This window comes from Puntigrus tetrazona, chromosome 4 (assembly GCF_018831695.1).
Source record: "Puntigrus tetrazona isolate hp1 chromosome 4, ASM1883169v1, whole genome shotgun sequence".
NCBI classification, from domain to species: domain Eukaryota; kingdom Metazoa; phylum Chordata; class Actinopteri; order Cypriniformes; family Cyprinidae; genus Puntigrus; species Puntigrus tetrazona.
Genome location: NC_056702.1, coordinates 14,687,867 through 14,702,816, shown reverse-complemented (window position 1 = coordinate 14,702,816; position 14,950 = coordinate 14,687,867). Strand labels below are relative to the sequence as shown.

The 14,950-nt window shown below is 39.8% G+C and overlaps 1 protein-coding gene across 1 annotated transcript in view; it reads left to right on the top strand.

Annotated features, from left to right (window-relative positions):
• LOC122342862 (cadherin EGF LAG seven-pass G-type receptor 1-like) overlaps positions 1-14,944 on the top strand; it is a 16,750-nt gene extending 1,806 nt beyond the window's left edge. The window contains exons 3-25 of the mRNA XM_043237009.1: positions 1,373-1,493; positions 1,595-1,778; positions 1,878-1,979; positions 2,759-2,853; positions 2,968-3,177; positions 4,834-5,017; positions 5,114-5,248; positions 5,592-5,769; positions 5,932-6,099; positions 6,249-6,375; positions 6,808-7,007; positions 7,476-7,506; positions 8,139-8,313; positions 9,484-9,596; positions 9,681-9,760; positions 9,934-10,060; positions 10,531-10,656; positions 10,841-10,977; positions 11,858-11,958; positions 12,116-12,271; positions 12,361-12,588; positions 12,670-12,934; positions 14,221-14,944. Coding sequence (XP_043092944.1) covers positions 1,373-1,493; positions 1,595-1,778; positions 1,878-1,979; positions 2,759-2,853; positions 2,968-3,177; positions 4,834-5,017; positions 5,114-5,248; positions 5,592-5,769; positions 5,932-6,099; positions 6,249-6,375; positions 6,808-7,007; positions 7,476-7,506; positions 8,139-8,313; positions 9,484-9,596; positions 9,681-9,760; positions 9,934-10,060; positions 10,531-10,656; positions 10,841-10,977; positions 11,858-11,958; positions 12,116-12,271; positions 12,361-12,588; positions 12,670-12,934; positions 14,221-14,245 — 3,268 coding nt within the window. The 3' untranslated portion in view covers positions 14,246-14,944. The remainder of the gene's footprint in view (positions 1-1,372; positions 1,494-1,594; positions 1,779-1,877; positions 1,980-2,758; positions 2,854-2,967; positions 3,178-4,833; positions 5,018-5,113; positions 5,249-5,591; positions 5,770-5,931; positions 6,100-6,248; positions 6,376-6,807; positions 7,008-7,475; positions 7,507-8,138; positions 8,314-9,483; positions 9,597-9,680; positions 9,761-9,933; positions 10,061-10,530; positions 10,657-10,840; positions 10,978-11,857; positions 11,959-12,115; positions 12,272-12,360; positions 12,589-12,669; positions 12,935-14,220) is intronic.
• The last annotated feature ends 6 nt before the right edge of the window (positions 14,945-14,950 follow it).

The following is a 14,950-nucleotide window of genomic DNA, read 5'->3' as shown; positions in this document are numbered from 1 at the left end:
AAAACAAAATGGCTAACAAACTTGCTCCCCCCATGTTGTTGTATTTCAAGACCGAGATGTCTCATGTGAACCAAAACAGTACCAAACAAATTTTCATTACATTACATTCATGCATTACTATTATCAGTAACACTTTATTTTAGGGACTCTTAACTAGTTGCTTATCAGCATGCATATTACTAGAATATTAGCCATGCATTAGTAGCAATTAAGCACATATAAATGCGTTATTTTACTTATTCTAACTATAAATAAGCGTAAAATTCATTGAGGGAAAAGAGTTATGAAAATGGCATAGGCTTATCCAATTTGCCCAGCTTCTACCAGGATGAATTTTCGTTTTTTGGAGACTTATGGCTTTCTAAATCGCCTGCTTTACGTGTAAAGCGCAGGATAAATTACATATACATTGATCTGTAGAAGAGTTTTCGACCACCCAAGAAAATAATGTTAAAATTTGTTTGCTCGGGCAGCCTGTCTTTTTTTCGCTTGTACAAACAGGCTCAATCCCGTTTCCCATCAGTTTCCAGTCACCAGTGTTCTGTTACCACTTATAGTCTAAAGTCTGCCAACCCTCACATGTAATCTCTTGATCTCTATACCATGACGAATCCTGCCAATGATTGATGGGAAGGTTTTACTCCTTGATTGATTGATTTGCTTGATGCATTGGTGATCTGAGAGCGAGATGTTCAGATGTTACAGGTTAAAACGTGTGACCTTTGCCAGTGATGGCGCTTTTCAGTAGTTAAGAAATAACAAATCAGTAAAAAGAGCTTTCACTTTTCAATGAATTGTGGTAAAATGTTAGGTAACACTTTAGAATAGGTAACACTTCCCTCAATAAATTCTTAATTTGCTGTGTATTAAGGTAGTTGTTAAATTGCGGTGTTGAGTAGGATTAGAAATGTAGTATAAGGCATTAATATGTGCTTAATTAAGACTAACAAATGGCTAATATTCTAGTAACATGCATGCTAATATGCAACTAATAGGTAAAACCAAAAAATAGTGGTAAAATAATGTTAAGTATTACATTCGTTGGTAACACTTTATTTTATGGTCTCTTAACTAGTTGCTTATTAGGATGCATATTACTAGACTATTAGCCATTTATTAGTAGTAATTAAGCACATATTAATGCCTAAACCCATTCTATGTATTACTTATAAAGTTACATTTTATTTTAAGGTCCATGTCTTGCTATTAACTATAACTTTTGCCTCAGTAAAATCCTAATTTGTTGCTTATTAATAGATAGTTGCTAAAATTAGCCATGGATTAAGGGTATAGATTATGATCATGCAGTTTAAACTTTTGCCTAATTTGTTGTGCTGGTAATATAACTTAAAATATCTTTTTTTTTCCATAGGGTGGAAAAACCATGTCCTCGGGGTTGGTGGGGCAGCCCTATGTGTGGCCCTTGCAACTGTGATGTCAGCAAGGGCTTCAACCCTGATTGCAACAAGACTACTGGAGAATGCCGCTGCAAGGTATGATGATAATATTTCATAAAATGTAACCAAACCTTCCGGGTCTGGTCCTGATTTGTCGTCCTCAAATGTCTGCAAATCCATACACCTATTTCGCGCAGGACAACTACTATCGACCGAAAGATAGCGACACCTGTTTTCCCTGCGACTGCTTCCATTTGGGCGCCAATTCGCGCATCTGTGACCCAGAGACGGGTCAGTGCCCCTGCAAGGCGGGTGTGATTGGGCGACAGTGTAATCGCTGTGACAACCCCTTTTCTGAAGTGACCAGCACGGGCTGTGAGGGTACGAACTGATTTCCTCCCACCTGCTTTAAGTTCAAAAATGTTAGTACAAATGAAGTACAAATTGGGTAACATTATGTTTCTCGTCTTTACCATTCAGTTGTGTATGAAGGCTGCCCAAAAGCCTTTGATGCTGGAATCTGGTGGCCCAGGACCAATTTTGGACGCCCAGTTGCTATGAATTGTCCCAAGGGATCTATTGGTAAGTAATATTGGGCTTGTTATTGAAACAAATTGACAGTATGTACGTTTTATATACATGATAAACAATGAAAACTTGGAAATTAAGAGATTGTGACAGATTCATTTAGGTTTGAGTGAATAACAAAGTGGAAATAGTGAATTAGGTTAACCATAAATGATTACGTATTCTCCATATGAAGAATTTGTTTGCAAAAAACAATTAACTTTTTACATTTGTAAAAAATTTTGTGTTAGCTGTTTTTTTTAGTTATTTTTTAAAAAAACGAATCAGAATTGCATTATAACTACATTTCATTAGAATGCATAAGAAAAAACATTTTTGAAACTGTTGAAAATCGATCGGTTTTTGCAAATAAACATTTCATATGTAGTTGTATATTTTGGTGCGCATGACCTTTAAAGTAATGAAAATAATGGGCTTAAACTTGAAAAAGGTCTTTTGTAACTTGGCACTGCCGCCCCCCATTGACGTTACCTAGCCCTGTTAACAAAGAATTTTCATTGGCAGAACTCTGCAATTAGATCTTTTCATTGGTTGGGTAACTGAATGTTAATGAGGCCTCGTCTCTAGAGGGAGCTGGTTGGCAAACACAAAAGCATTGTGGGACACAGCTTGGCAGCACTTGTATAAAGACGCATTCACCCAAGTGCTTCTTGGAGGTTTCAGTTGGAGAAACTTTTGAAACTGTACTTTAAGTGAAAACATTCATTTGAAATCATTGTTTATGCTGTACAGGCATTAAAATATTAACAATATTGTTTTCTAACTGACTTTAGGTACAGCTGTCAGACACTGCAGCGACGAAAAAGGCTGGCTTCCCGCTGAACTTTTCAACTGTACCACCATTACATTCACCCACCTCAAGAAACTGGTACTAGACGTTTAAGTCATGAAAACTTCATATTGGTGTGGCCATCACAAGAACATCTCAAGCTACCTCTCTTTAACCCTTCCTCTTGTTCATATCCCACCTCTTTTCGACCAGAATGAAGAGTTTCATCGTAATGAATCCACAATGGACGGACAGAAGTCAAAGGACATCGCTCGAATGCTACAGAACGCCACTGACCAGACCAAGTCCTTATATGGAAATGATGTTAAGACAACCTACCAGCTCATTTCCTCGATCCTGCATTATGAGAGCCAGCAGCAGGGCTTCAACCTGGCTGCCATGCGTGACGCCAAATTCACTGAGGTTGGTCTTACTCTTCCATCTCTACTGTCAATATAATCTCCTCGGTTATTTTTAAAAGATAATAGTGGATGTTGTTCAGACAAGCATCTCTGTTACTGTTGCTGATACACACAATCGGGTTAGATATATGAACAAACCACTAAACAAGCTATCAAGCTGTACTTTGCCCCACCATATTTTGGTGTCAACAATTAAACCTCAGATCATCAACCTGTTCTCATATAAATACTGTGTTTATGTGCTTTACTGCACGTTTCGCCGTAGTTTCAAAGAGAAATGTCCACTGAATGGCGCTAAAACAGATACCCCTGGCATGGGTTATGTAGTTGATATAGGTACGCATTGCTGTTGCTGTTTTTATAACATTAAATATCCAGAGACCGTTGCTTAAAGTTAATGCTCTGCCATGTTGGAAATATGCCATACACCAAATCCAACCCTAAACCTACCCAATAGTGCTAACAAATGCAAAACTGATATAAAAAGGCATTTGTTGATGCAACCGTGTCATTTCAGCTTCCTTTTATGCAGATTTAAACTTTTTTTGTCAGTTACAGAGAATTTGAACCGGAGCTCCTCGACTTTCAAATGCATCTCTGTACTACGTGAGCTACCGAACAAACCTACCGCTTATGAAAACCAATAGATATAAAGCTGAATGCAAACATTCAAAAGCATACGTTTTCAAATATCCCAGCAATGTTAATACTGTTTTGATGTCACGTGATATTTTTCAAGTAATTGTTAATCGAAACTCTACATTTGTGTGAAAAGAAATAAAAGGAATAAAAGCAATAATGTACTTATTAGTACGTATTTTGTGTCCTACTAAAAAATGCACGCAGGTGCAGTTATGAGAGCAGGTATCAATTTATCCAGCTTGTTGAGGAGATTATTTTTCGAACACATTGTCTACATGTGGCATGTCGTGACGTGATTAAATAAGGTACCATTATAAATAAACGTGCTGTCTAGACTGGCAGTGGCCGTTGTAGACATCACAATGTAAAATATATTACAAAGACTTGGGGTTGGGATCTTTTAGCTTGTAACTGGTGCTTCGCAGGCACATTTTCTTCAGTAAATGTAATCTAGTTTGCACTTACATAGCAGCCATCCAGAGCAACCTTGCAACTGCGTAGCATTAAGTTAAAAACCATGTGCACTATGGCGTCAACTTTTGCACATGCAAGCACTTTTACCATTCATTACATCTACACCAACAAGGCAATTTTCTGTTGGTCTCTTTTGTACTTAAGCTCTGGCAGCCCAAAAATTGTGAGCTTTTAGCCTTGAGGTTCAGTGGATTAGTGTAAATAATACACCATATAGNATCTACACCAACAAGGCAATTTTCTGTTGGTCTCTTTTGTACTTAAGCTCTGGCAGCCCAAAATTGTGAGCTTTTAGCCTTGAGGTTCAGTGGATTAGTGTAAATAATACACCATATACTGACTGATGTCATGAGAATGAAAACATTTAAAGCACATCTGGCAACATGAACGTACTTATCTTGATACATGGTTTTGAGGATAAGGATGCGTTTTAAAGACGGCATTCATTATGTCTTGTCTTGGCCCAGATTCAGACTTCTAATGTCTCTTAAATGTCCAGAATGTTACCCTAAAATACTGAACGTGTTTTGTAAATTTGCAGAACATAGTGAAGGCTGGCAGCGCAATCCTGGACGCCAGTAATAAAGAGCACTGGGAACAGATACAGAGAACAGAAGGAGGTACGGCACATCTATTAAAAAACTTTGAGGAGTACGCCAACACTGTGGCCCAGAACATGAGGAAGACTTACCTGAAACCCTTCATCATCGTAACTGAGAATATGGGTGAGTACCTTCTAAAATCACTAATGTAACTACTATTGTACATTTTTTGACCACTACACAGTTGATCTTAACCTCAATCTTTGTCTTACTTGTCAGTTTTTGCAGTGGATTATCTGGACGCCAATTATCCAGATGAGGCAAAAATCCCTCGTTTTCAAATGACTGATCAGGAGTGTCCCAAAGACCTTAAATCATCTGTTATTTTTCCAGAATTCAGTTTCAAGTCTCAAGGTAAAAACATGCACATGATTGGGAAAATTATGTATTTTGGTGCTTTTGCATTTGCTTACAAAGCTTTGGAAAAATCTTTGAAAATGTATAGCATTTCCCCAGTAAAGATCTCTTAAAGAAACGTTTGTGAGCAAACAGAAAGTGGAATGCAAAAACATAACAAAACGTTGCGCAGTGACTAACTAGGAAAAATGTGACTAAAAACAAAAATTCCCGACAGAAAGGTAGGTCGCCACAGTTTTTCTCACTGTGGTTTTGTAATAATATTTAGTCACCATATAAAATAGTGGATTGTTAATATATACAGCATTTTTCACATAAACTATCTCTCTCTATATATTAGTTTCTCCTACAGATGATCCAAAATCTCAGAGCAGCTCTGATGAGCACGATCTGGCTACAAACAAGAGGAAAAGGCATGCAGAGAGCCTGCCACCATTTCCTGTAGCCGCGGTCATCATCTATAAATCTCTGGGCCAGCTTTTACCAGAGCACTACGACCCAGACCGCCGTAGTCTCAGGTACAGAACATCACTTTTTAGTGCTTGTCCAACTATAAAGCGCATGTCCAAATATTTAGTCTTAGTGGCATTCCACAGTCAAACACTGAACACCGTTGCCATGCTGAGAAGATCCATTTAGCGTGTCATTGCAGCCCCGTTGTTATTTTTTTTTTTCCACAGGCTGCCGAACCGTCCGGTCATTAACACTCCCATCGTGAGCACGATTGTGTACAGTGAAGGCGAGCCATTACACATTCCTCTGGAGCAACCGATCACACTGGACTACAACCTTCTGGAGACAGAGGAGAGAACTAAACCATTGTGCGTGTTCTGGAACCACTCTATCGCGTGAGTCACAACCTCTTCATACAAATTCGTAGTCTCGCATTTTTAATTATAATCTAGATATCGCTTGAATGAAAGCAAAATCTCCTAAATCAGTAAGCAGTTGGTATGTAGATGATTTAATGCCGTTCTGGTGTATCTTGGTATGTCAGTGTTGGAGGCACAGGCGCCTGGTCGTCTAAAGGATGTGACCTCATCTCCAGAAACCACACCCACATCAGCTGCCAGTGCAATCACATGACCAGCTTCGCCGTGCTTATGGATATCTCCAAGAGAGAGGTAATGCGGGTAAAATAACGCCATCATACCCAGGCGATTACAGGGCAGATCAACTAAAAAGTTCACTCATCTTTGGTAAACATAATTTCGGTATTTTCATTGAAAGTCTACACAATTATATCAAGAAAATTTCAATATTCCAGGTTTTAAGTGTTGACATCAGGTGCTCGGTGCATCTACCAAACAAGGAAACGTGAAAAAGAGTAACTGTACTGTAACATATCAATGCTGTAATATAAACGTTGATTTATTTCCATTGATGTATATAGTTTACCTTCACAGACATAATTAGAGAACTTAGTACTCACATGCTTTTGGCACCACGTCCACTCAGAAAACCGTAAACATATCAGAAGTTTAAAGTAAAATATATACATATACATATGTATGTGTGTATTTAATAAGTGCTGTTTTAATCTTTTATTCTTTCAGCACGGTGACGTTCTTCCCTTGAAGATTGTCACCTACACCACAGTCTCCGCCTCTCTGCTGGCGCTCCTCATCACCTTCATCCTGCTGGCCATCCTGCACAAGCTACGCTCCAATCTCCACAGCATCCACAAGAACCTGGTGGCCGCCTTGTTCTTCTCAGAGCTGGNNATGAGTTTAAAACCCGAAAACAGGAAAATAACGTGAAATGAAAGTGAGAAGGAACTCAAAAGACCTCGCATGAAATTACAAGACTGGCTTTATGGGGTCGATCTTTCATCCAGTTAAATCACAAGCGAGCGTTTCCATCTCGAATGTGGTTTCGCGTCTTCTCATCGAGGGAGTCTCGTGTTGTAGTTTTCCCTCTCGGCGATATCCAGAATTTTAGATTTGCATTCTCAAATTCCACTAATTACTTTCTTCGGTCTGTAATTAACAGCTGCATATACTTGTGGATTGAGATGACTTTGACAGATGGCTGCAATTACTGTGAGGTGGCTTTTATTTTAGGTATTTGTCATCCATTACTGAGTGAAAAAAACAGCTTTAATGGTTTAAATCCATTTATATGTGGTTTCACACCATCTTCCTGTCTCTGTTGTGCCACTGGGCGGCATTCGCTGGATTACAGCTTTCTGTACTTCATATTGTACTTCACATTTTTTTCCCAGTCAGTTTTCTCGTAGAGACTGGTGTCTGCTAGTACTAGGGGTCGGTTTAGAGTTATAGTGACGTGCTTTCTCATCATTTAAATAAATGTGAGGTCTGGACACGCTGTTTAGATCTGTGAAGATAGCATGTAGCTGTATCTGTATCTTTCATTACTAAGTGGGTGAATTTCACAGAATATATCCTGGTGTAAATAGTGGTAGATACGGTTTCTTTAGACTAACCGTAAATAGAAACCAGTAACGTCTTGTTTTCTCTAAATGCATGTAAATAAAAAGTGCAAATAGAGTCAGCGCTCTCTAAAATGAAAGGTACAGTTCACTCATTTTGTCATACTCGCTCTTTCTTCTGTTGAACACAAAAGCATACTGTTGTGCTTATTTTTAACTAAATATGCTTCCTTTTAATCATGTAGGGTGAAATATANGTAACGTCTTGTTTTCTCTAAATGCATGTAAATAAAAAGTGCAAATAGAGTCAGCGCTCTCTAAAATGAAAGGTACAGTTCACTCATTTTGTCATACTCGCTCTTTCTTCTGTTGAACACAAAAGCATACTGTTGTGCTTATTTTTAACTAAATATGCTTCCTTTTAATCATGTAAGGTGAAATATAACTCATTTGCTTTCATGCTGTTGAATATTAACTCTCTCTCTCTCTCTCTAGTTTGTATGTACGGTGATAGCCATCCTTCTGCACTACTTCTACATGTGTACTTTTGCCTGGACGTTTGTGGAGGGTTTGCACATTTACCGTATGCTCACTGAAGTCAGAAACATCAACCACGGCCACATGCGCTTCTACTACGCCATCGGCTGGGGGATACCTGCTATTATTACAGGTCAGACACACACACACACACACACACACACACACCCTCTCCTAGTCTATTCACTAATTACTATTTCAAGCACATATTACACCCAACCCAGTGTCTGTGCAGGTTCATGTTTGTAAGTCCACTATGTCAACACGGATACACACCTTCATCTCACGAATTTGCCTAATAGACTATTAGAAATGTTTGTAAACCGGCACACACACGCATTCGTGTCGTCGTGCTTGGACTCGCCCCTTCTTTTGGATGGTGTGCGTGATCCCTGTGGGAACGAGACAGGATGCCAGTGTCTTCATATTACTAGCTTTCGCTCTCTTGCTCGCTCTTTTTTTTTTTTTTCTCTTTCTCCGTTTTCTCTCCAATGGCTCTGTTCTCCATAATGGGTGTCACTTTCTCCACTGGCACATGCTCAAAGCGGTGAAAAAGCCCCTATCCTAGAGATAATAGAGGCTGACCCGACTCCTCTCTGCTCCTCCCAGCTTAATGAATGGCTGCGTGCTTTCTTTACTCCGTTCTGTAATTCATTGCTTACACTGTTGCTTAGAGATTTTAACAGACTTCATTGTGCAACTCATACAGCTCTGTCCTGCTTGTAGAGGAGAGGTATGCCTTTACTTTTCTAAATGATCACACTTATCTGGCAACCACACAGCAATTCTACCTAAAACCTAGAACACCTTTACTGCATGATAAAGCTGTAGCAACCATTTTATAAATGAGGCCCAAGAAGTCATTCATTTCAGGTGGAGAGTATTTTTGGATCTGCGAAATGCGTTATGCCTATTTTTAAGGTTCCTGATATTCTTTCGGGAGTCTCCTACAATAAGCGTACGTGCATGCAAAGTAAACCCTCTCTAAACCCTTCCCTTCTGTAAGCCTGCTCTGCTCTGATTGGTCAGATGGCCCAGTCTGTTGTGATTGGTCTACCAATACATAGAATGTTTTAGCTTCACTTTTTTTATATAGTAGAAGACACATCGTTCATACACTTAGGACACTAAAGCAACATGCTTAAAAACCAATCAGAAGAACACCTTAGCAACTCCAATCAACCTCAACAGCATAGCAACACGTTAACAGCGCTCCATAGAAACCACTAAGACATTTAACAATGCCACACGGTATTGTTCCTAAGATGCTTTAAAAATGATGTTTTTGTTTGCGTCCCATCAGGTTTGGCCGTGGGTTTGGATCCCCAGGGGTATGGGAACCCTGACTTCTGCTGGCTCTCCGTCCACGACACCCTCATCTGGAGTTTTGCAGGACCCATTGCTTTAGTGGTGCTGGTAAGCCCATCAACTCACCATTTGTTCGTCTCATTCCTTTCTCCGTACTCAGCCGATCATACGTCACAAACAATCCTTCAACAGGTCAACATCATTATCTTTGTGCTGGCGGCGAAGGCGTCGTGTGGCCGCAGGCAGCGTTCCTATGAAAAGTCTGGAGTCATGTAAGGCAGTGTTACCCTACAAGTANTGGCGGCGAAGGCGTCGTGTGGCCGCAGGCAGCGTTCCTATGAAAAGTCTGGAGTCATGTAAGACAGTGTTACCCTACAAGCAATTTTTTTTTGAGGATTGTTTTATGAAATAGTGTACTTATTGCGGTTTTCTACGTGCGCTCCAGTCCTGCTCTGCGGATGGCCTTTCTGCTTCTTTTGCTCATTAGCGCCACCTGGCTGCTGGGTTTGATGGCCGTTAACAGTAATGTCATGACCTTCCACTACCTGTTTGCCGTCTTCAGCTGCCTGCAGGTAACAGTTGTTCTATTCCTGACCTTAGTTTTTCCAAAACAGACCAAGGCCAGCATCACTTTAACTATCGCTCGCTATATGTGCAAAAGTGCTTAAAAACCTGTGTTGTTATTGTTAACTAAAAGTAGTAGAAACTAAGTTCAAATAAGATCAAATATAAAAAGCAGATGTAAAAACGTACACTTTGAAAATTTGAAATATCGCAGCTTGATAAAAAATTAAGTTTAAGTTGAAATAATAAACAGTAAAACTATAATAAAACACAAAAATTTTAAACTGAAAACATTTCACTCAAAAATGAAAAATTGACATTGAATTACTAATTGAATTTAGTAAAACTAAAATTTTACCAAATATCAATGTCTTATGATGTATGTCCGCTGACTTTTATAGTAATATTTTTACATTTATATACAAGCCTATGTTTACTAAACTACCCCTTTACGAATCATTTCCTGTTTGTTTTTCAGGGCATATTCATTTTCTTCTTCCACATTGTGTTTAACAAAGAGGTGAGGAAAAATCTAAAGAGCGTTTTCACTGGAAAGAAACCGTTACCCGATGAGTCCAGCGCCACGCGCACCACCCTGCTGACGGTAAGTTACGAAACACGTTTACATTATTAAATATTTACACGGTTTAAATGTCAGTTTATCTTGTAGCAGCAAATTAATAAGGCAATTTGCGTAATTTGGTATCAGACGAAGCTGCAAATTGGTCTAGCATTTGGAAATGCATTATTGCGGTAGATTTACGGTGTTGCGTTTTCTCTGTCCTTAGCGTACGCTGAACTGTAATAACACGTACATGGAGGACGGCACGCTGTTCCGCTCGGCCATCGGCGAGTCGACGGTGTCTCTGGAGAGCACAGTCAGGTCAGCTAAGAGTCACAGCAGCTACCTTACTTACACGCACAGGTAACACGCTACTGCTGGGGCACGGCGCTACGCACTCATTTCTCTCACCTACTCGATAACGCTTTAATATCTTCCCCTTTTATTCTTTTCATATGCACGAGCAAAGGTGCATTGCTTCTGCTTTGCTTTGCGATAATGTACGCAAACACGTTCCTGCATGTATTCCCATGAACGTTGTGTATGCATATTTATCGTGTACGCTGAGCGCGACCTTGTGACCTTGCGAGATCGAGTTCACTGGTCATTTTCAAAGTGTGCATCATGTGTAAATAATATGAATCTGCTGGCATTATTCTGTGTTACGGTAAGCACAATATGCATTAATAGCATAACCAAGAATATGACCAGTGTCGTTAGTGACTTAAAACTATTAAAAACAGTTTGCCAATTCAAATGAAGTTATAAACAAGTAAAAATAATTCAGTAGAATTTTCACTAAAATAAGCAGGTACATGCTACAGTATAAAAATACATTGTCAACAAATCATTGCATCACATTTTGAATGAATTATCGACCATTCAGAGGAATTAATCTGTGGAAATTAATTACATTGGTTTAAAAGAGAAACATATATATGACATATATAAATATTATTACATTTAAAAAACTGTTTTAATATATTTTATAAGTTCTGGTGAGCATACAAGACTTCTACTGTAGTGTATAAAAAGTAGTGTATAATTTAGACTGAATTTTTTCACACTAACAGGATTTATAAAGCTAAACCAAGTTTTTGCACCAGATTATATGAAGTCAGTCACATGTGGATTATTAATTTTTCGTTTTTTTTCCCCACTGTAATCTAAAACTCACCCAGAGGTCACGTGTTTGGCATCCGTCACGTATGTGTCTCATTCTCCTGCTTTAACTCCTACACAGGGATGAATTGGGTCAGAAGCCCAGCGGTTCATCTGGAAATGCTAAAGCCGGACACACTGACATTGATGGCTCACTCTTCCGTAACGGCACTAAAGCAGATGGTAAGACAAAGTTTAGAAACTTTTCTAAGCCAAGCGCCGATACGAATATTTACTGCATGTGGACAAGCACAGTGTAGCGTGACATCTGTATATGTGAACTGCCAGACCGTGTATGTCACCTCAAATAAACGGCTCACATAAATGTGCGTGTATTCAGACTCGGATTCAGACAGCGAGCTCTCCGTGGATGAGCACAGCAGCTCGTACGCCTCCTCTCACTCGTCCGACAGCGAAGATGAAGACATGGACATGAAGCCGAAGTGGAACAACGAGAGACAACCACTACACAGCACTCCAAAGGGTACAAAAGAAGGTATTTTTTTCCTTCACGAATGCATTAAAACATGGAAATCTCAAATCGATGGTTTTCGAATGACGTTTACCCTTTCTTCTGCGTTTCAGTGGACACCGTGTCCAATCACGTGAAGCCTTACTGGCCGACTGAAGCCATGACAGCCAGTGACAGCGAAGATCCTGGAGGGGCAGAGAGACTGAGAGTGGAGACTAAAGTTAACGTGGAGCTCCATCAGGAAAATAAACTCAATCACGCTGGAGAGACCGCTCAGGACAAAGACCACCCGAACGCCTCCATCCAAGCCAACAGCAACCACCAGCCTGAACAGAGGAAGGGTGAGAGTTCATTAACAAGTCAGATTTTGACGTTATGTTGCCTCTGTTCTGCATACTAACATATGCGCTTTCTCTTCATAGGCATTCTAAAGAACAAAATCATGTATCCTCCTCCATTGACAGACAAAAACATGAAAAACAAACTTAGGGAGAAGCTATCAGACTACAACCCACCCACCATCTCCTCCAGAGCGCCCTCTATAGCCTCTAATGACGGGGGCAACGGCCACAACGTCCTTATTAAGCCCCCTCATCGGCTGGCCGGCCCACCGCGAGAGCAGCAGAACGGCATGGCCATGAATCTGAGATCAGGGACCGTTAACGGTGGCAACCAGTCAGACTCCGAGTAAGGCACCTTTCTGTAGTCGTTTCATTTAAAACGTATTTATCATTTGATATCCATGACAAAAATTCAATCACTATGTTATTAGTGGTGGTAGAATTTACGAATTGTTGTCGCAGTATCAAACTCCCAGTAGTACTTCCCCGCGTATCGAACATTTGCGGTTACGTTTGTATCCGTTGATATAATCTACTCTGAAATAACACGACAAAACAATGAACGATTGTATTTTTATTAAAGGGATAGTTGACCCCTGTAATTAATTACTCCACCCTCAAGTCATTCCAAACCTGTAAGTCCACCGTTCATCTTCAGAACACAAATATTTAGGAAAATATTTGGAGCCATTTTGGAGAGTACCAACCCAACGTGGCCCAGAGAAGACGAACTGTTGAATAAAGTCATTATTAAATTTACCGCTCAACTGTTGATGTCACATGGATTATTTCGCCAATCTTCTAGCCGTTTTCTGAACCTTGATCGTGGTAACATCTTTGCCATCTACGGGAGGGTCAGAAGGCTGAGATTATATTGATATCTTAATTTTTGTTACGAAGATGAACGGAGGTCTTACAGGTTTGAAACAAAATGAAGGTGAATAATTGACAGATTTTTTATTTTTTTGGAAGAACTATCCCTTTAACTAACGTTAAAAGAATGCTTCGCCCAAAACTGAAAAATATTTTGTTTGTCATTTTGTTCTTATATGGAGCTAAACCGGTGTTGGTCTCCCATTGACTTCCACAGTAAGGAAAGAAATACTGTGGAAATCAATAGGGATTTTATTTAAATGTCTTCATTTATGTGCAACATAAGAAAAAAACCCATACAGGTTTGGAACGACATTATAAACGAAGACAAATTTTACATTTTTGGTTAAACTATGCCTTTAATTTTAAGAAACTCTGTTCGATCTTCTCAGTTAACGCACAGTTTACGAAAGCAATACTGAATAAAGCCTGATATCATTGTCATTTCTTTCTCTCTTCAACCTGGTAGTGGTACCAAATATCTCTGCTTCGCAAATTTAAAACGAACGTAAAATAACACCTTTTAAAAATGAGCTGCCATGTGTTTTTGCATGTTTTTGAAACCTGAGCCCTTCAATTCTGTTCAGCTCTTTTGTGTCTGCTGGAGCATGCGTGTCGAAAACAAAGAACGTCTTCTTTACACCTGTTGTTCATGTGGCATGCGGCTGCCGCGCTTGGCCTGTATTCCTGCCCGAACACCCTTCTAACCCGCATGTATCCTCCTTCCTTTTTTTTTCTCTCCCTTTCTGCTCACTACAGCGGCAGTAATGAAACATCAATCTGACCCAGCAGGAAACCCGAGGAACTTCTGCCCTCGTGAGGGGGCCCTCGACAGTGGGAGGAACGCGGAAAGCGACAGCGGATTACCTAAAGACCCCTCCATATAGGTGCACCTTGCTCTCCAGCGTGTCCCTGGGGTCCAGGCTCCATCGGAGAACAGTATTACTGCAGTCGTCTGCCCGTTAAGCGAATGATATGGAAAGAAAAGGGAAAGAACGTACGTTACGACATTAAATACGAGGATTTATGGAAACCGTGCCAAACCGCTAGACGTGGGACTACAACCCTCCCAGCATGCCGAGCGGCAAGCTCTGACCGAGTAATAGGTGGACTTGAAGAGACTTTGTGTAATTTTGTACGTTTTACCACTAGTGCTTTTAAAAGCGGTGCATTTGCGCACGCGATCACATAAGGCTGGAACTGTACAGAGACATTTTCCGACTACGAAAAGTAAAAAAATTGCGAAATGCTGAAATTTTCACCAAGTGCCCAGCTCGCCCTCATCGAGGAGATCCGTCTCGTAACTAATACCTTTCATGTAATTACTGTGTAGATATCATTTTCTGCTGTCGTTTTGAAATTGTAATATTGCAATGCCATTTGTATATTGAAAAGCATTTTTAATAACGTTTAATGCAAGATTATTTTTATCCAATGTGGTTGAATCGAACACGTTTTGTACTTGATAGTTGTTATTTGGGTTTCTATG